Below are 23,489 nucleotides of genomic sequence, written 5' to 3'. Positions count from 1 at the left end.
GCCTCACCAGGTACAATCTTCTTTCTTAGGGGTGGGCTTGCTTGCCAGAAACAGCATGTTTTCCTTCATTTTAGATATGTATTTTGACCAATCAGACCAATGGACCCACAGAAACTTCACCAAGGTGGCAGGTTTTGAAAATGTGTTATTTTCTCTTTCAATTTTTAGCAAGCATGTGTCTTACTGAGGCATCTTGGCATCTTTCATTTTTTGCTCCCCAGGTTGATTCAGCCTGGTGTCATCAGTGTGGCAGACCACAGTGACATGCTGTGCAGTGGCAAAACCATCAAGATGTCTGTGACTAAAACCAGCAGTGAGCTGGAAAATGATACAGCTCTGAGAGAAGACGTTGGAAGTGTACTGCTGTCCCTGCCATGCGAGAGGAAACTGTCTTCCTCCAGAGGTGGCCCCCGGGGAGGGCACAGGGGGGCAGCAGTGAGCAGGGCCTCCTGCCTGGGGCCAGCGCCTTCCATCATTCTCAGAACCTGGACATACAAGGTCCGGGATCTGACCTTCTACACCCCTGGACAAAAGCCACTCCTGCCTACTGGCCCCTCACCCTTGCCCTCCCCAAGCCCCCCGCCCCCAGGGCCTTCCCAGCACCAGTGAGAGGTCAGGGTCTTTAAAGTCTGAGCTGGGCTTCCTGGGACTTCCTCTGAAAGCACACAGGACACCCTCAATATAGTAAATACGTGGGCAGGTAAATGACTGTCATCTCACTGCCATTTGTCTGAGAGCACACTGGCCCACTGTCCTTGTCCCCTCTCAGATACAGCACACATAGGGGGGCACCCACGCTGTCTTCCAAATCAGGGGAGACATGGGGCAACGTCCAGCACTGAGGGCCTCCCAGGAGGCAGCACCCAAGGAGGGGGGACCCGTGGGGCAAGGTTGCTTTGGAGACAGCAGTCAACAGCCAGGGGCTCCCTGTGGGCTCTGCAGCTGCAGTCCCAGCCAGTGGGGAGCGGCCCCAAGCATGGGCAGGAAGTGCAGAGGCAGGGGGGCTCCACCTGCCTGCACCCAACGCCCTGAGCCCACAGCAGCCACAGCAGCCACGGCAGCAACCACAACGATAATAAAGCCGGCTTGGCATTTAGGGCAAAGTTCCAAGCATGCAAAGGTCGGCCGTTTGATCAGGTCTGATCAGCTCATAACCACACTGCTTCTACCTGCACAGTTCACAGAGCATTCCTGTTGTGGGAGGATGGAGACCCATGGGTCTGGCAGCTGCGCTTTCTCTGCGTCATCCATGAGCCCAACTCCCACAGTTAGTTTGTTCTTAGAACACCCAAAGCTCCTTTATCCTAATTCATGTGATTGGAAGTCGGGGTTGAGGCCGGGGTGGAGGAATGCTCTTTGTCTTGACAGAGTGCAGGTTACATGCGTGTGATCACTCAGTGGCCCCTCCTGAGTGTGGCAGGTGCATTCTCTGTGTGCTACTGGTCAGTAAGGATGTGGCCGCCTGGGTCTGTGTGACCTCTGGTCCCTGCTCCTTCCTGCCCTGTACCCTGTTAGCTTTGGGTCACAATTCTGCACTCCTGCAGCACTTGCAGTCCCTTCCGAAATGTTGTTTGCCTGTGCATTGTTTTGTTTCGAGACAGGGTCTCATCCTGTGGCCCATGGTGCAATCTCGGCTCACTACAACCTCCACCTCCCAGGTTCAAGCTATTCTCCCACCTCTGCCTCCATAGTAGCTGGGACTACAGGTGTGGACCACCATGCCTGGCTAATTTTTTTTTTCAAAGTCAGGGTTTTGCCATGTGGCCCAGGCTGGTCTCAAACTCCTGGCCTCAAGAGATCCTCCTTCCTCGGCCTCCCCGAGTGCTGGGATTACAAGCGTGGCCCTCACTCCTGGCCTGTGTATTTTTAATATACCTGAACATTCATTCTCTCTGTGTTTTATTTAACAGCCTCCATTAGTCACCTGCGAAGTCTTTTCCTTGGGAGACTGTTTCCTCAACCCTGCTGCTCCCGGGCCAAGCCCCGGCTCACTCCTTTTGATTGAAACCTGTGCCATGGAGCTTATAGGGGTAGAGAGATCCCTTCTGTGGCAGCCACCGACACACTACAGCTTCCAGGTGGCACATCCCCCTCTCCTGAAGTCCCCTCACCTCCCTGGCGATGAAGTCCCACCCCTGATGGGAGGTGGTGTCAGGAGGCCTTCAGGTGGTCAGGCCAGGAGGGCTCCACCCTGAGGAATGGGGCCAGTGCCCTCATAAAACAGACCCCGGAGAGCTCTCCCCAGCCCCCACCATGGGGAGATACAGGGAGAGAACTGTCTGCAGCCCAGAAGCGGCCCTCACTAGACTCAGAGTCGGCCAGGCCTTGGCCTCGGGACACCGGAACTGTTAGAACTAAAGGCTTCTGTGTGAGCCCCCAGGCTGTGGAGTTTTTGTCATAGCAGCCCCGGGGGTCACTAGGCTCCCACTTGATTCCAACTCAGCATGAAGTCACAGCCCTGAGTGTCTTCTGCCTGGGTGCCAGCCCTGGGGCGGGCGAGGGGGGGCGGGTGTGTGCGGGGAGTGCAGGGCGGGCGCAGGGGGTGGGGCACCGCGCTGCGGGCGGGTACTGCGGGGTCAGGCACCAAGGGTCCCTGCCTCCCTCACTGCTGAGCGCGGGCTGCAGGCTGGAATGGCTGGAGAGCCCCAGGGCTCGCCTGGACGCCCAGGGCAGGGTGCTCACGGGAGCATCGAGGGTACACGGGGAGGAACGCCGGGGTTTGGGTGACCCTAGGGGCGACGCACAGAGCTGGGCGCGGCCACTCACCTCGGTGCCTTCTAAGGACCTGGACATCCTGGGCCTTGGCGGCCCGGGGGCTCCATTCCTCCGCGCGCTGAATGGAAGAAATCCCGCCCCGGCATCGCGGAGGGAAAGCCTCGGAGTCCATTCGGCCCTGGAGCCGGATACCAGCCGCCAGGGCTTTCCAGGCCCGTCCAGGAAATGGTTTTCTTAGGCGAGTGCGAGGCGGGCCCCTCGGTTCCGATGCAGGCGCACTAGATGCCGGCAAGGCGGGGACTAGGCCTAGGGGACCTCGGTCGCCTCGAGGTCGAAGAGACCCCAAGGCCACGGAAGGACCCGCGTCTCCGCAGCCCGCACGCCAGGAAGCGTGGAGAGTCCTCGGCGGGGTCCAGAGCCCGCTGGTCAGAGCGTGGAGCGGCGGGTTGGGAGGGACGTGGTCCCCAGAGCGCGGGGCCACCGCAGGGGCCCCGGACGGGGAGGGAGGGAAGGGTCGGCCCAACGGGGTCCCAGCAGTTCCCCGCGCGCAGCCGCTCGGCTCCCTCCCCGTCCAGCTGGGAGCCGCCATCCCTGGGCGTCCGAAGATAGCGGGTGCCCGGGGCAGCCCCCAGGGGTGCGGGCGAGGGCGCAGGGCGGCCCAGACAGTTCTCGCGTGGAAGGCGCCCGTCTAGCTCCGCGACGTCTAGGACCCACAGGCCCCCGCAGCCCCTGTCCGAGGCTCCGGGACGCGCAAGACAGTGGAGCCGTGGCCGCCGCTTGCTCCCAGCCATCTGCGTCCGGGGGGCGGGGGCGGGGGCGCGGCCCGGGGAGGTGAGGAGGAGGAGCCAGGACGCGAGGGCGACCCCGACGGCGGGAGGGCGGGGCGGGGCGGACCCTGGCGACTGGATAAGAGCCCGAGGCCGAGGCTGAGACCGCCCAGCGCTGCGGAGCGGGAGGGGAGGCTTCGCGGAACGCGCTTGGCGCCAGGACTCGCGTGCAAAGCCCAGGCCCGGGCGGCCAGGTGAGGCCGGGGTCGCTCCCGGCATCGGGGCGCGCAGCTCCTTCAGCAGACCCGGAAGTGGGGCGCAGGGGCGGGGGACGGGGGCCGGGCGCAGTCTGGGGTCCCCGCGTCCTGCAGACCGCGCCGTCTCCAAAGTCGCCAACAGTCGCGGGTGCCGAGCGCCCCCCGATAGCGCCGCATGGGACCCAGAGGCCGTCCGAGGCGTGAGGAGGGTGCAGGGCTGCCCCCTGGCCCCGTCCCAGGCTCAGGACGGGGTGGGCACGTGGTGCAGTCACCGGCTTAGGGGACGCGTGGGTGTCTATGGCTGTGACTCGGGGGTCTTGGTTTCTTCTCGTGGAACTTAACCCTACTAGGGGTGCGGCGCACCCCAGATCCGATCGGAGTGGGTTTTCTACACCGCCGCTCCATCTCGCGGGGGCTTTGTCTGATTTGGGGGGTGGTGGCGGGCGCGGGCTGCGCGCTGGTGCTCTGGGCAGGGCGGGGAGGCAGGGCGAGGACTCGCCAGGCAGCGTCGCTTCTTGTTCTGGGCGCGGTGAGGAAGGACGCTTTCTAACGGGCCACATTTTGCTGTGTAGACCCAAAACTCGCCTCTGAGGCCCCGCGTTCAGGAGCGGGGTCAGGTGGCCCCAGGGCGGCGGCGGCTTGCGGGAGACTCGCGAGCTCCGCACCCGACGCCCTCGCCCAACGCGGCCTCCTGCTCGCACCGCGGAGCCCCTTCGGCGGGTGTTTTACCCATTGGCGGGGTCGTGCTGGTTGAGGTTGTCACCGGGTGCGTGGCGTAGCTCGTGATAGCTCATGGGTGAGGTTTTGTGCAAACTTGGATGCAGAGAAAGTTGCCTGTTAGAGCCTCCACCTACGACCTGCTTCAGTCATTGTGTGTGTGCGCGCCTGTGTGTGTGTGTGAGTGTATGTGCGCGCCTGTGTGTGTGGTATGTGTGTTTGTGAGTCTGTGTGTGTCTGTGTGTCTGTGTGTGCGTGCGCTCGACTGAAATATGCTGCTGCTGGATCCAAATGCCAGAAGTCGCCCTGGCTGGGGCGGTGTAGACGCTCCTGCTCTGCTGCTCAGCGTTGCAGGAGGTTTATGGAGACGTTTGGACAGGATTTCCCGGGTTGCCCTGCTGGCCCAGGAGCTAGTTCCCGCAATGAAGCCCTGTCCATCCTCCGCCTAGCTCTCTCAGGCGGGGTGGTGCTACCTGCCCTAGGTGGATGTGGCTTGTACAGACACTCTTTGAGGACGCGGTTGTGATGGTTATGTCTAAACTCTCCTTTACAGTGGCTGATTTTGCTTATATAAATTTTGCTCTTTATTACTGAGTATAAACAAAACAAGGCCAGGCTTGGTGGCTCATGCCTGTCATGTCAGCACTTTGGGAGGCTGAGGCAGGAGGATCGCTTGAGACCAGGAGTTCAAAACCAGCCTTGGCAACAATAGTCAGACCCTGTCTCTACAAAAAAAAAAAAAAAATACACACAAAAATAACGTAGCCAGTGCTGTGGTGCACACCTGCAGTCTCAGCTACTCAGGAAGCTGAGGTGCAAGGATCACTTGAACCTGGGAGGTTGAGGTTGCAGTGAGTTATAATCACAACTGTATTCCATCCTGGCTGACAGAGCGAGACCTCATGTTAAAAAAAAAGAAAAAAGAAAAAAGAATACAGATGAACAGTCATAAAGACATTATTGAATGCTCTTTGAAGATTGTAAAATTGCTCTCTGATATCCATGCATTGTTATTAGAAAGCCACGCTAGAGCTTTCTAATAACAATAGAGTTGGGGGGTCACACAGCATTGCACTTTGATAGGAGTGAGGAGGGGTGCAGGGGAAGGAGGGGCAAACCAGAGTGTCTGTCTTGAGGCCTCCATGGGCCAGTGCCCCAGCCCTGTGGTGAGGGCTGGCACTTCCCAGCTCCTGTGCCCCAGCTGTGCCATCTCAGGCGCTGGGAATGCACCCATCCCTCCCCAGAGGAATGCCTGTGAATGTCTCGGGGCTCTGCCCAGGGCGCTCTGTCCTCCACACCAGGCGCGTCCCTAGCCCTGGCTGCTGAATTGTTGCATTCCTGTTGTGTGTTTATTTTTCATATTGGCTGAAGACCAAGAGGGAAGAAGCACAGAATTCCTCAATTCCCAGTGTGCCCATGAGTAAGAGCAAATGCTCCGTGGGACTCATGTCTTCCGTGGTGGCCCCGGCTAAGGAACCCAACGCCATGGGCCCGAAAGAGGTGGAGCTCATCCTTGTCAAGGAGCAGAACGGAGTGCAGCTCACCAGCTCCACCCTCACCAACCCGCGACAGAGCCCCGTGGAGGCCCAGGATCGGGAGACCTGGGGCAAGAAGATCGACTTTCTCCTGTCCGTCATTGGCTTTGCTGTGGACCTGGCCAACGTCTGGCGCTTCCCCTACCTGTGCTACAAAAACGGCGGGGGTAAGTCCCGTCTCAGCCTTCCTGGGCACGCTGGCCGGGCGGGGGCCGTGGGGGCAGCCGGGGCCAAGCCACGCACGCGAACGAGATAAAGCTGTTCCCATGCACGAAGACGGAGCTCCCTGTGAGAGCTCGCGGCCGGTACAGATCTTCCCAGAGGACATCACAAAACCATAGAGCAGGGCTCGGAGCTGCCTTGTCCCACGCCTGCATTTCAGAGTTCAGGAAAGGGAGGCCAGCGAAGAAGCTGGGGGGTGGGGGGCGGCCGACGGAGCAGCTTGGCTCTGCCTCCTGTTTCCAGAGGCTATTTTCACTTTGGAAAGAAAATTCTCAAAGGTCCAAAGAACAGCCTCTGGCTGACTTTGGCAGGCTTTGCAAAGCATGTGGAGGCCTGGAGTGGCAGAGGAGGCCCCTGGAAAGTGCCTGTGTCCCCTGCACCCTCCAGAACCCAGCCACAGAGCCAGAAAGCGAAGATCAAGGCAGGGCCACCTGGGACGTCCAAGAACATTGGTGATCCCTTCCCAGGAGCCTCTTTGGGCCTCCCAGCCTCCCAGCCTGGCCTCCCTCGTTGGCCTCTATGCTAGGTCTGGGAAGGGAGGCCTGGGGAAGAATGTGGGGGGAAGCCTCACAGGATGCCTGGGAGGAGGCTGGCATTTTATGCCTATCTTGAAGAGGGGAAGTCAGAGGCCTCAGCAGGTACAGGAAGTTGCCCAAAGACAGAGCTGAGGGGCCCCATGCCTCCCCCTCCCCTTCCCCAGGAGAGAGAGTGGCAAAGCTCTCCCTCACTCCAGTCAGACCAGGGGAGCAGAGGGAATTTAGGGGGTTGGGACCAGGGTTCCCTGGGCTTTGTGCTGGGGGCGGGGGAGGTGCAGGTTTCAGAGGAACTAGGCCCTACCCTGGAGGGGCTCCCAGCACCTGGGGCAAGCAAAGACCCTCAGCCACTGTCGATGGGGGCAGCCGCTGAGGGCCCTGGAAGCTGGGGACAGGACGGCAGGGCCCACTCAGCTCAGGGGCAGAGTTGGGGGGTCATGGATTCACAACTCAAGAGGCAAAGAGGATGAGGGCAAAATGGGGGGGATGCAGGCCAGGGACGGGCACCCCGAACCACCACGGGGAAGGACAGTACCTAGAGCACTGCCGAGCATGGGCAGGGCCTCCCTGTGCTGCTCTTGGGTTTGACTTCACGGCTCGGGGTGTGCAATGACAAGGGGATCCAGGAGGGACGTGTCAGGCACTGACAGCAGTGGAGGGCAGGCTTCGGGACTCACCTACCCCAGCCTGGGACTTCCTGTTGGAGAGTGGGGTGAAAGGGTCAGGCCAGGACATGGGTAGTTGACGGGGGTAGCAGACCGAGCTCCCATGAGGAGAGATGGGCCCTTCCAAGGCCCCAAACTCGAGGTGCTGTTCTGCCCCACAGGTGCCTTCCTGGTCCCCTACCTGCTCTTCATGGTCATTGCTGGGATGCCACTTTTCTACATGGAGCTGGCCCTCGGCCAGTTCAACAGGGAAGGGGCCGCTGGTGTCTGGAAGATCTGCCCCGTACTGAAAGGTAATGTGCGGGTGCCTCCCTTCACCCTGGTGCAGCACGGATCACGGTGGTGACGCTGGAGCTTTCAAAGCAAGCCAGCCGCATCATGGGCATCCAGCCCTGCTTTGCTAAGACACAGGCATGGCACACGCCACTTGAACTTGGGTCCTACCTTAAAGATCTGTGATGACAAGGACTGGATAGTTCATTCCCTTGCTCTAGGTGAGGGTCCTACAATTCATTTGTGGTGTTACTTTGTCAAGATGTTAAAATGTAGTTAAGATAAAACACATGTCTATCTATGGATCTGCCATCTACCTATCATCCATCCATCCATCCATCAATCATCTGTTATCTATCTATCCATTATCTATCTTTATTACTGATCTTTATATCAATCATTCACCCATCTATCTACCTATCTACCTAATCCATCCATCTATCATCATCATCTATCTGTATCTGTTTCCTGTGGCTGCTGTAACAAATGACACAAACTGGGAGGCTTAAAAGACACACGTTTATTGTCTCACAGCTCTGGAGGCTGGAAGTCCAAGATCAAGGTGTCAGTAGGGTTGATTTCTTCTGAGGCTGTGAGGAAGCGTCTGTTCTAGCCTCTCTCCTCAGCTCAGAGACTGTCTTCTACCTGTGCCTCTTTATACTGCTTGCTTCTATGCATATCTCTGTAACCAAATTCCCCCTTTTTATGAGGCCACAAGTCCTGTTGGATTAGGGACACCCTAATGACCTCACTTTAACTTGATCACCTCTGTAAAGATCTTGTCTCTAAATAAAGTCACATTCTGAGGTTTGGGGGGTTAGAACTTCAACAGACGAACTTGGGGGAGGGACACATCCCACAACTCTATCTATCTATTATCTATCAATCATCTATTCGCCTGTCTATCATCTACCCATTCATCCATCTATTTTCTATTGATCCATCCACCTATCAATCCGTTCATCCACCCATCCATTCATCCATCCATTCATCTATCTATGGATCTATCATCCATCCATCCATCCATTATCTATTGATCCATCCATCTACCTATCAATCCATCTGTTCATTCATCCATTCATCTATCTATGGATCTATCCATCCATCCATCTTCTATCTATTGATCTATCCATTCATCCATCTGTTATCCATTGTTCCATCCATCCACCCATTCATCTATGTATGGATCCATCCATCCATCCACCTATCGACCTATCCACCTATCTATTAGCTATTGATCCATCTAGTTGTCACTGAACCTTTCTGGCTGCTGGTGTCCTGCTCTGGCACCATGAAGTGGACACAGCTTGTGTTGAGTGCAGGTGGCCTGCCCAGCACCAGGCCCTCTCCTGGCATTTCTGACTCCATCCTCACAAGACCCTGGGAAGGGCACACACTATGTCTCTGTGTTGGAGATGCAGATGCTGAGGACCAGAGGGCTGGGGTCGTTCCCCCTGGTGTCCCCATCAGAGCAGAGTGGGATTTGATCCCAGATGTTTCTGACTCCCCAGTCCATGCACACAGGTCACGCTTGCCCAGTGGGCCAAAGCCACCTCTCAGGGGCTGGTGGTTCAGGGAGGATTCAGGCGTTTACGCAGAGGCACCACTCAGAAAATTGGCATTAAGAAAATGACTACTAGAAGGTCAGCCTCTGGACACTTATAGAAGTTCTGGAAAAGCTGTGTGTTTAGAAGACAGCCAAGCCCAGCACCATTACCAGTGGGTCAGGGGTGGGCCTTCAGAGGCGAGCTGCTGACCTCCCTTCGGAGAGGGAACAGATGGCATTTCACAGCTGCTGAGGTCAGGCTCCAGGAGGAGAAGTCACTCTCGCAGCCGTGGAAATGCTGAGTCTGGACAGGTGTGATGGCTCTTCCCACTGGTCAGGTGTGATGGCTCTTCCCACTGGTCAGGTGTGATGGCTCTTCCCAGGCACGAGACTCGTTCATTCTTAATGGGCTACTTAGTGAATCTTAGAACTTCAGTAGTTTCTTCCTAGGCTCCATATTCACTGAACTGCACTGAAATGGAGCTACAAAAAGAGGCGTCCCTCCCCACCCCCACCCCACACACATCTTCAGAGTAAGAGACAGATGCTTTGGGCAGGCACTGGTGCCAGATGACCCCTTGGCAGGATCTGCAGGTAGAAGTCAAACCGTACAAGAATTTCTCAGAACATGCCTCCGTCCCCGTTGTCAGGTCACCGATATCAGGTCCCCGATGGAGGAAGGTAGCAGCTAACGGAAGACCCAGGCGTGTTGTTACAGACAGACAGGTGCGCATGTCAAATCGGGCGTTGCAGTGAACCCAGGCTAACAGTTCAAGACACACACACGTTACCTGTGTCCTCCTCGGCCCCGGCCAGTGGCACGGACGTGTTTTAGGGAGGAGACGCTGCCTCTGGGCCTGCAGTAGTAAGCGACGCTGAGCTTGCACCGTGGTCCGTGTTGGAGAGTATCTGAGTGCTCAGAGCCTTGGAATGCTGAGTCAGAGAGGAAGCCGGCCCATTGGGGTAGGGGAAACTGAGGAAAGATGACATTGTGCTCTGGCACAGGCTGCAGCGACGTCAAGCTGTGCTTTGCTGGATTTTCAAGAGCCACCCTGGAGTCTGTCACAAGTGTCTTACATGGCACAGCCCCGTGCCCCATCCCCGCCGGTGAGCTGGTGTTGGAGCAAGTTAAATCACCTCTTCACATGCAGGATTCAGGTGAGGAGGGCAGGAGAAAAAGGGACCTGTGGGTCCACAGATAAGAGCTCATTTCCTTCTGTCTGTCACACGGAAAGGATGTTCACCAACAAAGCTGCCGCTGTGGGTCTTCACGATGCAGTCCATAAAATGTCAGGAAGCAATTTCTAAGAATTTCAGAGCACCAACGTGACTTGGGCTAGTAGAGAACCTTTGACTTCCGTCAGCGTGAGCAGTGGCACCTCGTTCTGAAGAAATGCAGCCGGCGGATGCGGGCATCTCGTCGTGTTCTCCACAATGCACAGCTGGGGGAAGCTGGGCAGTTGTCTCCTCCATGTCACAGCCCCTGTGCCCACAATCCTGCATCCCACGCCGCCAGCTTCGTTCTGAAGACTAGCCCCAGAGGAGGGCTGCAAAGCGTGGCCGCAGGAAGGAAGGCTTGTGGCCCCACGGGCGGATCTTGGGAAGAGCTTGTTCACCCTCACCTAGTCCTGGTGAGGAAGGAAAATTGCAAATCACAGAGAGTGAACTGTTCGACCCATGAAGGGATAGATGAATCAGTGCAATAAAGCTGGACTTCTTTTTAGAGACGAGATACCTTGAGTTGTTGAATCTCAGTAACACTGCAGGTTCCAGTGCCAGCGTCTTGTTTGTTCTGCCTACCTGTCAACCGCAGGATGCCAGTTTAGAGGAGACTGACACTGCTTATGAAATTAGATGTACACCATGCACCCCCAGCACCCTGATACATGTGCCTTTGTCCTTTTTAAAAATTTGGTTAATAAAAATGCACGCGTTTTCATGTCTCACTGAATAGAAGTGCCACGTGGTAAATTAAGACATCAGCTAAAGTGCCCAAAACAATCATTATGGAGCTAAAAGGCCATCCAGCCCTAAGCAGGTGGCAATTCCATGGGGAAACGAAGCCAGCTCTCCAGGGAGCCTGGTTGTTCCTGGCCCTTCCCCTCCTGCAGACCTGCGAGCTGCTCCCTGCTCCTAACTGGGAGCCAAGATCCACCATCGAGGGCCAGAGGGTGGAGTTCACGGTGAGGCCCAGCTGCTCAGCGGCCATGACTCACATGCATTTCCCATAGTCTCGCCAAAGCAGCTTGGGATGGGCACCACAGCCAGAGGGGCCTCTGGGGCCTTCAGCCCCGCAGTGTACCCCAGGGTCCTGAGAGGTGGGTCTTTAAAACTCTCCCTCTCCTCCCCGCCCCTCTCTCTCTCTCTCTCCCTCTCCCTGTGTCTCTTTCTGTCTCCCTCCCTCCTTTCCTCTCTGTGTCTCTCCTGTTCTGTCTCTTCTCCTTTCTGTCTCTCTGGTACATGCACACACAGCGAGCACATACTAAAGACAACCAGACTGACACAGAGAGGCTTCCTCTCCCGTCTTTTTTTTTTTTTTTTTTTTTTTTTGATTTTTTTTTTTTTTTTTTTTTTTTTGAGACAGAGTCTTGCTCTGTCGCCAGGCTGGAGTGCAAAGGTGTGATCTTGGCTCACTGTAACCTCCGTGTCCCGGGTTTAAGCAATTCTCCTGCCTCAGCCTCCCGAGCAGCTTGGGCTACAGGTGCGTGCCACCAAGCCCAGCTGATTTTTTGTATTTTTAGTAGAGACGGGGTTTCATCGTGGTAGCCAGGATGGTCTCGATCGCCTGACCTCGTGATCCACCTGCCTCGGCCTCCCAAAGTGCTGGGATTACAGGCGTGAGCCACCGCGCCCGGCCCTCTTTAGCCAGGATGGTCTCGATCGCCTGACCTCGTGATCCACCTGCCTCGGCCTCCCAAAGTGCTGGGATTACAGGCTGAGCCACCACGCCTGGCTCTCTCCCGTCTTTCTTCCAAAGACCTGCTTGATGCCTCCTGTGAGGTGGGGAGGGGCTGCTCCACCAGAGGCTTCCTCCAGCGGGATCCGCGCATGTGTTGACAACACCCTATCCTGAAGCCAGCTGTCGTGGGTGCCCTGGGGTGTAGTGGTGTTCAGGGGTGGTGCAGGGCGGCTGTGCTCTGGTGGGCGAAGCACCATTTGCAGGCAGGACCCTCGGCCGGCTTCTGTTTGTCAGGTTTCAGTTTCATTGCCAAGGGCAATCCCATTTTACAGATGCCCTGGAAACCCCACCATTTGATTGTATTGAATATAAAATATTTTATAGTCAATCATATTTTAGTGTGATTTCTCAAACACAAAACAAACTACACACAAGGTTAATATAAAAAAAAGTACTAAGCAAAAATAAATGTAAGGAAATGGACCTTAAGAGCTATGCTTGAAATTCACGCTTAGTGCCGAGCTTCCTGGGAGTCAGACAGGAGGGAAGGGAAGCGCCATGTTCTCATGAACATTTTCCCTGGAAACGCAAGCAGGGACTTTGCCTGCCACCTCCTTGGGGAGACAGCCTGCTGTGTCACTAAATGGTGTTTAAGAAATGTGTCAGGTGAAGCTTCATCTAGAGCCCACAGTGATGTCATGAGCAGAGACCACTAGAAGTTTCTGTAGAAAACAGGGTTTCGTGTCTGGGCCTTCAGTGAGCTTGAGGAGCTCATGGTGAAGTTGGCTGGTTGGTGAGGGGCTGCACGTCAGTGGCCCAGGTCAGGGGCCCTGCCTTCCTGAAGGGCAGGGCACGTCAGTGGCCCAGGTCAGGGGCCCTGCCTTCCTGAAGGGCAGGGCTTGGAGCAACCAAATGCCTGGCCAGTGCTGACAGTGGCCACCACCGTTCAAGGGAGCCATTTCCTCACCCAGGTGCCCAGGGAAGCATCCACAACCGGGAGGGGTCCTCTTGGTAAGGGGGACTCTGGTGTGGGGGCTGCACTGTCCCATGGATCAGAGCAGGCCCATTTGCTCTGGGACCCGTGTCAGCCAGTGTGGCCAATGGTGATGTCATGCACAGTGGCCATGGTGAGTCATGATCCCATGGTGTCCCTGCCGATCTGTGGTGCAGGGCAGGAAACACAAGCAGTGGCTCTGGAAGGACCCAGGGCACGGTCAGCCCTTCCTTTGGACTCTGGATTGGGATCTACTCTGGTGTTGTTTTATCAAAGACTTCCCTGGGTTTCAAACTAAGGACTTGGTACAGAAAGTTTTAACCTTGACAAATCTTCAAATTGGGCATCCACTGTCAGTCACCAGCATGGAAAACCCTCCACAGTGCTGTCTGGAAACAGTGTGGCTTCCCCAGAGCGTGGCTCCCAACCTGGCTGCCTGGGTGAGTTCACTGTGGATCACAATCCAGCCTCTCCTAAGGGACTCCGGACAGATGGTAATACAGAATTATTTAATATGGACCAGATCCACACAGGAGAAGACCTTCCAAAGGCAATCCGTGACAGACCGCAATACAGAATTATTTAATATGGACCAGATCCACATGGGAGAAGACCTTCCAAAGGCAGCAGCTTGGCTTTCATCATCACCACTGCTGAGCACGCTGTCCAAGAGGGATTACCCACACTCCTGATCCTAGATCTGTTTAAAACAAAGTTTTGAGCCTTCTTTTTGCTTTCAGGGTAGGAAGAGAACTTTACTGAGGTGCCCTGAGCATGAGAACAGCTTCTCCTAAGGATTGAGACCATAAAAAGCAGCCCAGGCCACTCCCTGCAAGTCCCCTTGAAGGTATGCTCCTACTCTGGCCATGGGCAGGCAAGACAGGGCATGGCGCCTACTGGGTGTTAATAAAGTAAATCAAAGTTGTACCCAAACTAATCATGTTAGCAAACTGAGAAGAAATGTGGAAATGAAAAAAATTCTTCCTGGAGCTTAGTAAAGTGAACCCCAGTAGCAAGAACGTGATGGTGCCCATCCGGCAGTGAACAAGGAGGAAGCCGTCTGACCACCAGGCCCATCTGCCCACCAGTCAGGCTGACACGACTCCAAAGACTGCTGACCACTGAGTTCTGTTCCAGTTTACCAGGAGTCCCCATAAATGATGGATCCCAAACTCCAGGTCTGTGATCCTGGAAAGGACACTCTAAAAGACCCTGGATGGCATTGGATGGCCATGGATGGCCCTGGCTGGTCCTTGATGGTCTTGCATGGCCCTGGGAGGCCTTGGAAGGTCAAACATGGCTCTGAGTAGTCCTTCATAGTCATGCAAGGCTCTGGGTGGCCCAAGGAAGTCCTGGATGATCTTACCTGCCCTGGGTGGACCCTGGTGGTCTCATGTGGCCCTGGGTGATTCTAGGAAACCGTGGATGGTCATGCATGGGTAGTGTGACCTTGGATGGCTCCACATGGCTATAAATGAGCCCAGATGACTCTTCTGAGTAGTCTTGTGGGAGTGGCATGAGCAGCTATAGATGGCCACAGATGGCCATAGATGGCTATGGATGGTTCTCGATGGCCATGGGTGGCTGTGGATGGCCATGGGTGGCTGTAGATAGTTGTGGGTAAATGCAGATGGCTGTGGATGGCTGTGGATGTCTGTAGATGGCTGTGGATGGTTGTGAATGGCAGTGGATTGTTGTGGAAGGCCAGGGGTGGATGTGGGTGGTTGTGGACGGCCATGGATGACTGTGGGTTGGCTGTGGATGGCTGTGGATGGATGTGGATGGCCATGGATGGCTATGAATGGTTGTGGATGGCTATGGATGACCGTGGATAGTTGTGGATGTCCGTAAGTGGCTGTGGATGGTTGTGAATGCCAGTGGATTGTTGTGGATGGCCAGGGGTGGACGTGGGTGGTTGTGGATGGCCGTGGATGACTGTGGATGGATGTGGATGGATGTGGATGGTTGTGGATGGATGTGGATGGTTGTGGATGGATGTGGATGAATGGATGGTTGTGGATGGCTTTGGATGGATGTGGATGGCCATGGATGGCCATGAATGGTTGTGGATGGCTATAGCTGACCGTGGATAGTTGTGGATGAATGGAGATGGCTGTGGATGGCCATGGATGGCCCTTTGCGACTCAAAGTGGCCCTGGATTAGCCTGGGTGATCATGTGTGGTCCTGGGTGCCCTCCATAGTCCTGAATGAGCCTGGTGGCTGTGGGTGGCTGTGGATGGCTGTCAAGGACCCCAGGCATCCCTTAGTGACTACTGGCAGTCTTGATGGCTCTGGGAGACACTGGGTGTTCCTGGGTAACCCTAGATGACCTTTGATGGCCCTATTTGCATGGGTTCCCTAGGTAGCCCTGGGTGCTTCTGGGTGGCCGTGGATGATTCTGATGGTTTCACATGGGCCTGATAGCCCTGGTTAACCATGGGTTGGGTTGCCCTGGGTCACCCAGAGTAGCCCCTAGATGGCCTCAATGATCCTGGATGACCCTTATGGATCCTGAGTGGCTGTGGTGGGGATGGATGACTATGTGTGGCTGGGGGTGACCTTGGTGTCCCTGGGGATCTCTGGGTGCATAAGGGTGGCCCTGGATACTCGTCATAGATCTGAGTGACCTTGCTGGCCCTGGACGTCCCTCAGAGACACCCTGAAAGTCCTTGTGTAGAAGTACATGGTTTTGGGGAGTGGGCAGCTTCTTCTCTGTGGTCACAGTGTGAAATCCGGTCTCAGGCCTTTCACGGGCATCAGGGCTGTCCAGGAGCTGTGGGCTGAGGGTAATGTCTTCTGTGAGGGGAGGCAGAAGGGACACGTTGCTGATGGTGGCTCTGTGCTCCACCCGCGTGGGCTCCACGGCCTCCCCCTTCCCGCTAGGTGTGGGCTTCACGGTCATCCTCATCTCGCTGTATGTCGGCTTCTTCTACAATGTCATCATTGCCTGGGCGCTGCACTATCTCTTCTCCTCCTTCACCACGGAGCTCCCCTGGATCCACTGCAACAACTCCTGGAACAGCCCCAACTGCTCGGATGCCCACCCTGGTGACTCCAGTGGCAACAGCCCAGGCCTCAACGACACTTTTGGGACCACACCTGCTGCCGAGTACTTTGAGTAAGTGGGATTCGGGTCCTCGGGAAAGGGAGAGATGGCGCAGCCGGGTCCCCCATGGTAGCCCCTTGGTTAGACACCAGCCCTTGCTGACTCCTAGGGTGCAGGGAGGGTGAACCCGTTCCTGCACTCCATCCCTTTAGTGCTCTGGAGGAGCACATTTCTGAATCACTGTGGTGGTCTCCAGGAGCTCAGCAAAGCTCCTGTAGGGCGAGCCCTCAGCAAGGATGGGGCACTGAGCAGCTCCCCTGGCTGCTCCCAGCGGCGGCTCAGGGCGGGAGGGGGTTGGTGGGGAACACAGCAGCCCCTGTGCAGAAGGTGGGCAAGCTCCAGTCTCTGGGAGCTGCAGTGGCGCCTCTGGAGTGAGTCAGCCCCATGTCTGGGCTCCCTTCCTCCCTGCCCTTCCTCTGTGCATAGCCTGGGCCCGAATTGCCCTTGGCCTCTCCAGAAAAGATACCTTTCTGGGTGTCACTGCGCAAGAAGTCTCTGGCTTCAGTAGGGAGCCCCCGTCTCCATGGTGACCCAGCCGTCCGCTTTTCGCAAGACTTTTTGTTGTTTACGTGCATGGCTTTATTTCTGTCTCTGGGCCTCTTTCCACCTCCCGTGCTGGCGTATCCCATGTCCAGCAGCCTCCTGGGTCTCTGTCTCTTTCTCCCTTTTCCCTGGCCAGGCCTGACCTGCACAGTCCTCCCCAGCCAGGCCCAACCCTCACTGTCCATCTCGGCCAGGCACAAACCACAAAGTCCACCCCAGCCAGGCCCCTCCCTCACTGTCCACCTCAGCCAGGCACAAACCACAAAGTCCACCCCAGCCAGGCCCCTCCCTCACTGTCCACCTCAGCCAGGCACAAACCACAAAGTTCACCCCAGCCAGACCCACCCCTCACCGTCCACCCCGGCCAGACCCAACCCACACTGTCTACCCTGGTCAGGCCCATCACTCACTGTCCACCCCAGCCAGGCCCAACCCATACAGTCCACCCCAGCCAGACCCAACCCGCACAGTCCACCCCATCCAGGCCCTTCCCTCACTGTCCACTCTGGCCAGGCCTGCCCGTCACCATCCACCTGCAGCAACTGCTTTCCTGGACCCCGATGTCTCCGATGAAGTCCTTTTGGGCCCCATGCCAGCTCCTGCTGGCCCTCTCTCATCACCAATGGCCTGGCCCAGCCTGGAAGGGCCGTGACTGACCCCCAGGGGTTCCCTGTTTCCCCTGGACCCCTCCCAGAATCCGGACCTGGCAGGTGCCATCCACATCCTCCTGCCCTCGCCAGCTGGGCCTGGGGCCTCATGCCGGGTCGCCGTTCTGACAGGCGGACTCTTAGCTGCCATTTTGGAGAGGAGGAGAGGACATTTGCGCGATTCTCCCCACAACCACTGTTTCCCGTCAGCCAGGGCGTTCCTGTTTTGGGGACTCGCTTGCCTAGTTAGACGCATCTTATTCACGTTTATATGCAAAAATGAGTCCACTTCAAGCTAGGAAAAGGAACTTTGCCAATAAGAATAATTCCAGTTTTAACAGCCAGGAGGTGCCTTTGCAAAATTTGTTTTGAGTCAGAAAACAGGGAGCTTGAAAGCAAATGAAGCATCTCATGTTATGTTTGTACAAGTCATGGTCATAGGTACAGCCAGGCGGGAGGTGAGCAGAGAAGCCCCCACCTCGCCTCTGCTGGGGGAGGATCATCCCCGAGAACTGTGGTCTTGGTCTGCAAAGGAACCTTCAGGGTGCACAACCTCCCAGAGAGATGCTTTCTATATCTGAAAACCGTATCAACAGACATCACTGAGGTCTTTCCCTGCAAGGAAGGGACCTTCACCCTCTCCTGGGGGTCTTGTCAGAGATGGCTGAGATGGAGCCTTCGGGCAGCCCGGAGGGTGTGGCTTGGAGAAAGTAGGGCTGATGCTGCTGGAAAGGGACCAGTTCTCATGGTGGGCAGGCGTTCCGTCTCTCAAACTGCTCTGCGCTCAGATATTCAGAACCCAAGTGCTTGGTTCTAGAATTCCTCCTCGGGCATGGAAGCATATTGCCGGGACTGGCATCGGAGGTGAGGAGCCGGGGTGGAGGCAGGTTTTGGGGGGGCCACCCAGCGTTTTTCTTAGAGCATGAGGAAGATCGCATGGGGTGAGTGTTGTGTGGGCCTTTCTTGTGGTTTGGGAGTTGGACAAGAGTGAAGAACTCTGAGGAGGACGGTGCCACGATGGGAGAGAGGGGCCCACCAAGTACCCAGCAGGAGGAGAAAGAGTCCAGGCTGAGGTGCCAGGAAGGCACTTGTGGGAGGAGGGCTGGTTTCAGAAGGTGGGGCAGGCGGGAGAGGAGGTGCACCCGGGATGAGTCCTGGTTGGTTTGCCTGAAGACACAGGCGAGCATCGCCATGGGAAGCGCAGCTGCAGGCAAGGTTGTGGGAGAGTCTGGGCAGGACTCTCGTGGGTGACAGGCAAGCAGGAAATGATAAAATCGTCCAAATAACGCACAGTCACACCATTTGTCCAAGTAGATTTTAACATTCTCGAGGGAGAAAACTCCCACTGCGTGTGGATGGCCTGTTCACACCTACATTTCCCTAATTAAACACCCCATGAACACCCCAGGCCTGGGCTGCATGTGCCCTTGCTGTGTGCCCAGCTCTCAGGGTTAGCATGTGATCAAAGAGATGGGACAGCAGGAGAAAGTGGGGGGCACACAGAGCCAGGGTCAGAGGCCACAGAGGCGCCACCAGGGCAAGAGCCTTAGAGTTCCCAGTACCCAATGCCCTGTTAAAGCTGCCAAGTGCCGCCACGTGTGGACTGCCTTCCTTTTGTTTGGGCAGTGTGGGAAACGTTGACTCATCGAAGTGATGTTCAGATAACAAAATTGGAGAGGAAAACTTAGTGTAATGATTAGTCCAGTGATTTGTTGTTAAGAATGCTAGAAGGAAAGAACACGTGCTATTATTTTAAACGATCAGGCTAGTGAAGTCTATTTGGAAGTTCTCAGTCTGGAAGGAAGGAAGGAAACAGAAAGGTGCCCAGCCCTTCACTCAGAAGCCCTGTCCACACTGGCACGTGGTACACTTTAGCTGGTGGCAGCTCAAGAGCAGACATGGGGAGTTGGAGAAGGTTTAAGATCAATTCACAAATGATTAATGACCCAAGGCACTGAGGCGCTTGGCACTCCTCCCACACCTTCTGAAGGTGATTTTCCCACCAGTGGAACTGAGGTTCCCCTGAAACAGGCCCCAGTGACTCTTGGGGAGCAGGGGGGACAGTTGTAATGTGCTCAGGTCTGCCAGGGGTTTTCTGGATTTCAAACCTACTTTATAAAGCAGATCACTGGACAAAGGATGTCAGGTTCCTGCCAGCGCATGTAATCAGGGAGTGGATGTCTCACCATGAAAGGCCATGAAGGCCAGAGTGGCTGTGATGTATGACAGTGCAGCTCTTTGTCCTAGATAATGGGCATGCCTGACTTTGTCAGTAACCACAAAAAGGATTGAGTTTCCTACACAATGTACGAAACATGCCGTGTCATAAATTTGACAACTAAGATGTTAGCAGGAGTAGATCTGAAAGGGCTTTATCGTGCGTTTTTACTACAGGTCCTCAGGAAGTAACTGTGAGGCCTGGGTGAGACGCTGGCCGTGTCTTCTAGGCCCTAAGTCAGAAAAGACTGCTGAGCTGCCCCACTGACAGTGCTTCCTCCATGTGCCATGAATGCTGTGTGCAGTTCTGGCTCCTGCACCCAGTGTTCCTCAGGGTTGGCAAATGAAACGTATCCTGTGGGAGTTGCTGGCACCCCTGGCCCCCAGGGGTCCCAGCCAGCCTTCCTGCATTGCCACTTCCTTCTTGGGCAGCAGCCCACCCACCAGAGGGAGGGGGCAGAAATGGTTCCTGCAGAGAAATGGAAGGAACCCTTCCTTGTAGGAACCTGGAGATTATTGATGGGCTGCATCCCACAAATTTGATATGCTGTGTTTTCATTTCAAAACCCCAACACAGGACCACACAACTCTGACCAGTTTACAGTTTCCCCACTTCCATAAATACTTATCAACACTGCCCAATATGAATTATAAAGTTATAAATTAAAGCTATTAATTTGCCTCAAACGGACTGCATTAGCTGCATCCCACAAAATTTGATATGCTGTGTTTTCATTTCATTCAGTTCAAAGTATTCCCTAATCTTTCTTTGGATTTCTATTTGACTAACAGGGCATTTTTAGAAGTTTGTTGTTTAATTTGAAATATTTGGAGGTTTGCTAGATATTTTTGTTATTGATTTCTAATTTAATTCTGTTTTGGCAAGATGATATGCTTATACATCTTTAATATTTTAAAATATATTGAGACTTGTTTACGACCTACTAGATGGTTTACACTGGTGAATGTTCCACGTGCACCTAGAAAGAATATGTATTCTGCTGTCTTTGGTTGGAGAGTTGCATAAATGTCAGAGAGGTCATGTTAGGTCATTGTGTTTTTCAGGTTTTCTATATCCTTACTGGTTTTCTGTCTACTTGCTCTATCAGTTACTGAGAAAGGGGTACTGAAATCTCAACTGTAATGGTAGATTTGTCTATTTCTTTTCACTTCTGTCAGTATTTGCTTCATTCACGTATTTTGAAACTCTGCTATGAAGTGCATACATGTTTATTATTATTAGTCTTTGAATTGACTGCTTTACCATTTGAACTGTCCTTCTGGGTTAGATTTCTCATTCTGAAGTCTACTTTGTCTGATAGTAATATGGCCACCCCAACTTTCGTATGATTACTGTTTGTGTGGTATTATCTTTTCCAGCCTTTTATTTTTAAACTGTATGTGTCATTATATATGAAATGGATTTATTGTAGACACCATTGAGTTTGTTGTGCTTTTTATCCAATATGGCAATTTCTGTTTTTTAATTAGAGTTTCCATTCAATAATTGTCAGCATGTCTGGCTTTAAGTCTTTCATTATGCTAATTTTTTGCCCCATCTCTTCTTTGTTTCTTGTTTCCTCTATTCCCTGTTTTGAATTAATTTTTTAGGCTTTCATTTTATCAACACTATTATCTAATAAACTATAGCTTTCTGTTTTCATTTTTTCGTGGATTTTATAGGGTTTACAACATTGACCTTTAACTTATCACAGTCTACCTTCAAGTGACATGATACCGTTTCACAGAACAGAAGGGCCTACAACAGTAGACTTCTGTTTCCCTCACATCCTTCGTGCAATTGTTGTCATAGATTTTATTTCTTGCTGTTATTTCTTTATACCTTGCTGTTATTTCTGCTTTAAGCATTTACATTTTAAATAAATCTAACAAAGAAATGTTTTATATTTACCTGCATAGTCACCATCTCTAGTGCTGTCCGATCCTGTATGTAGATTGGGGTTTCCATTTAAGACCATCTTCCTTCCATCTAAAGAATTTCCTTTAACATTTCTCATAGCGTAGACTTGCTGGCAGTGATTCAGCTTGGGCTTTACACAAAAGTATTTTGCTTTCTTGGGGGGCTATTGTGGTAAGCTATACATAGCATTGCTTTTACCACCTTAGCCATTTTTCAGTGCACAGTTCAGTGGCATTAGGTACAATCACATGTTGTGCAACCACCATCATCATCCATTGGAACTTTCTCCTCCTCCAAAGCTAAAATTTTGTCCCCATTAAATACTAAGTCCTCATCCTCCCTCACCACAGCCCCTGGCAGCTACCATTCTACTTTCTGCCTCTGTGAATTTGTCTACTCTAGGTCCCTCCTCTGAGTAGAATCACTTATTTTTTTGTGACTGGCTTATTTTCCTTAGCATATGTCTTCAAGGTTTATTGAAGAGTTTCAGAACCAGAATTTCATTCCTTTTTAAGGCCAAATAATATTCCAGTTCCAGTGTATGGATATATCATGTTTTGTTTATCCATTTATCTTTTTCCTTTTTAGAAACAGGATCTCACTCTGTTGTCCAGGCTGGAGTGTGCAGTGGTATGATCACGGCTCACTGCAGCCTTGACCTTCTGGGCTCAAGCAATCCTCCTGCCTCAGACTCCCAAGTAGCTGGGACTACAGGTATGTGACACCACATCCAGCTAATTTTTTAAAATTTTTTGTAAAGTGGGGTCTTGCCATGTTGCCCAGGCCTGTCTTAAACTCCTGGGCTCAAGTAATCCTCCCGCCTCAGCCTCCCAGAGCACTGCAATTACAAATGTGAGCCACCACACCTGGCCAGATCTATTTCTCTTTTGATGGACATTTAGGTTGCTTCCACCTTTTGGCTACTGTAAAAACATGCTGCTGTGAACTTCAGTATTGAGTACCTGCTTTCGAGTAGATACCCAGAAGTTGAATTGCTGGAGCTATGTGATAATTCTGTGTTTAATTTTTTGAGGAACCATCACACTGTTTCCCACAGTGGATGCAAATCGGAACACCCCACATCCTTGACAACACTTACTTTCTGCCTGTCTATTTTGATAATAGCCATCCTAATGGGTGTGAAGTGGTCTGTCATTGTATTTTTGGTTTGTATTTCCTTAATGATTAGTGACTGTTGGGCATCTCTTCATGTGTTTATTGGCCATTTGTATACCGTCTTTAGAGAAATGTCTATTCAAGTCCTTTGCCCATTTTTGAACTCGGCTGTCAGTTTTTTTGTTGTTGAGTTTTAGGGGTTCTTTACATATTTTAGATATTATTCTCTTATCAGATTAATAGATGATTTGCAAATATTTTCTCTCATTCTGTAGTTTTCCTTTTTATTCTGTTGATAGCATCCTTCAGTGCACAAAAGTTTTAAGTTTTGATGAAGCCTAATTCATCTTTTGGGTCATATCTAAGAAAGCATTGCCAAGTCCAAGATCGTGAAAATTTACCCTATGTTCTCTTCCAAGAGTTTTATGGTTTTAGCCCTTATATTTGGCTCTTTTATCCATTTGGGGTTAATTTTTCTGTGTCATGTGAAGTAGCTGTTCACTGATTTTCCTCCGGTTGTAGATCACATTTCTTGCTTCTCGTCATGTCTAGTAATTTTTTATTAGATGCTAGACTTGATGAATTTTACACTAATGGCTATTAGCTCTTGTCGTCTTTGTTTAGAGAGTGTTAGATTTGTTCTAATAGGAAGTTAATGTGCTTTGGCACAATTTTATCCTTTGGAAGCTTGTTTCATCACCTCACTGCCTTGGCTCCCTCTTGGTAAAACGGGGTGAGAGGGCTGCTGTGAGGTCATCACAATGATGTGTGGGAGGCCTGAGCATGCCTGGATCACCGTCAGTGGCTCCACTGTC

The 23,489-nt window shown here is 53.3% G+C and overlaps 1 protein-coding gene across 2 annotated transcripts in view; it reads left to right on the top strand.

Annotated features, from left to right (window-relative positions):
* Positions 1 to 5,872: 5,872 nt before the first annotated feature.
* Positions 5,873 to 23,489, top strand: part of SLC6A3 (solute carrier family 6 member 3) — a 47,985-nt gene continuing 30,368 nt past the window's right edge. For both annotated transcript variants that reach the window (XM_058430155.1, XM_032135437.2), the window contains exons 1-3: positions 5,873 to 6,158; positions 7,573 to 7,704; positions 16,008 to 16,242. In XM_058430155.1, coding sequence (XP_058286138.1) covers positions 5,873 to 6,158; positions 7,573 to 7,704; positions 16,008 to 16,242 — 653 coding nt within the window. The remainder of the gene's footprint in view (positions 6,159 to 7,572; positions 7,705 to 16,007; positions 16,243 to 23,489) is intronic.

This window comes from Hylobates moloch, unplaced genomic scaffold (assembly GCF_009828535.3).
Source record: "Hylobates moloch isolate HMO894 unplaced genomic scaffold, HMol_V3 SCAFFOLD_17, whole genome shotgun sequence".
Classification (NCBI taxonomy): Eukaryota; Metazoa; Chordata; class Mammalia; order Primates; family Hylobatidae; genus Hylobates; species Hylobates moloch.
The sequence above is the reverse complement of the archived record's forward strand: the minus strand, read 5'-3'. Positions and strand labels throughout refer to the sequence as shown.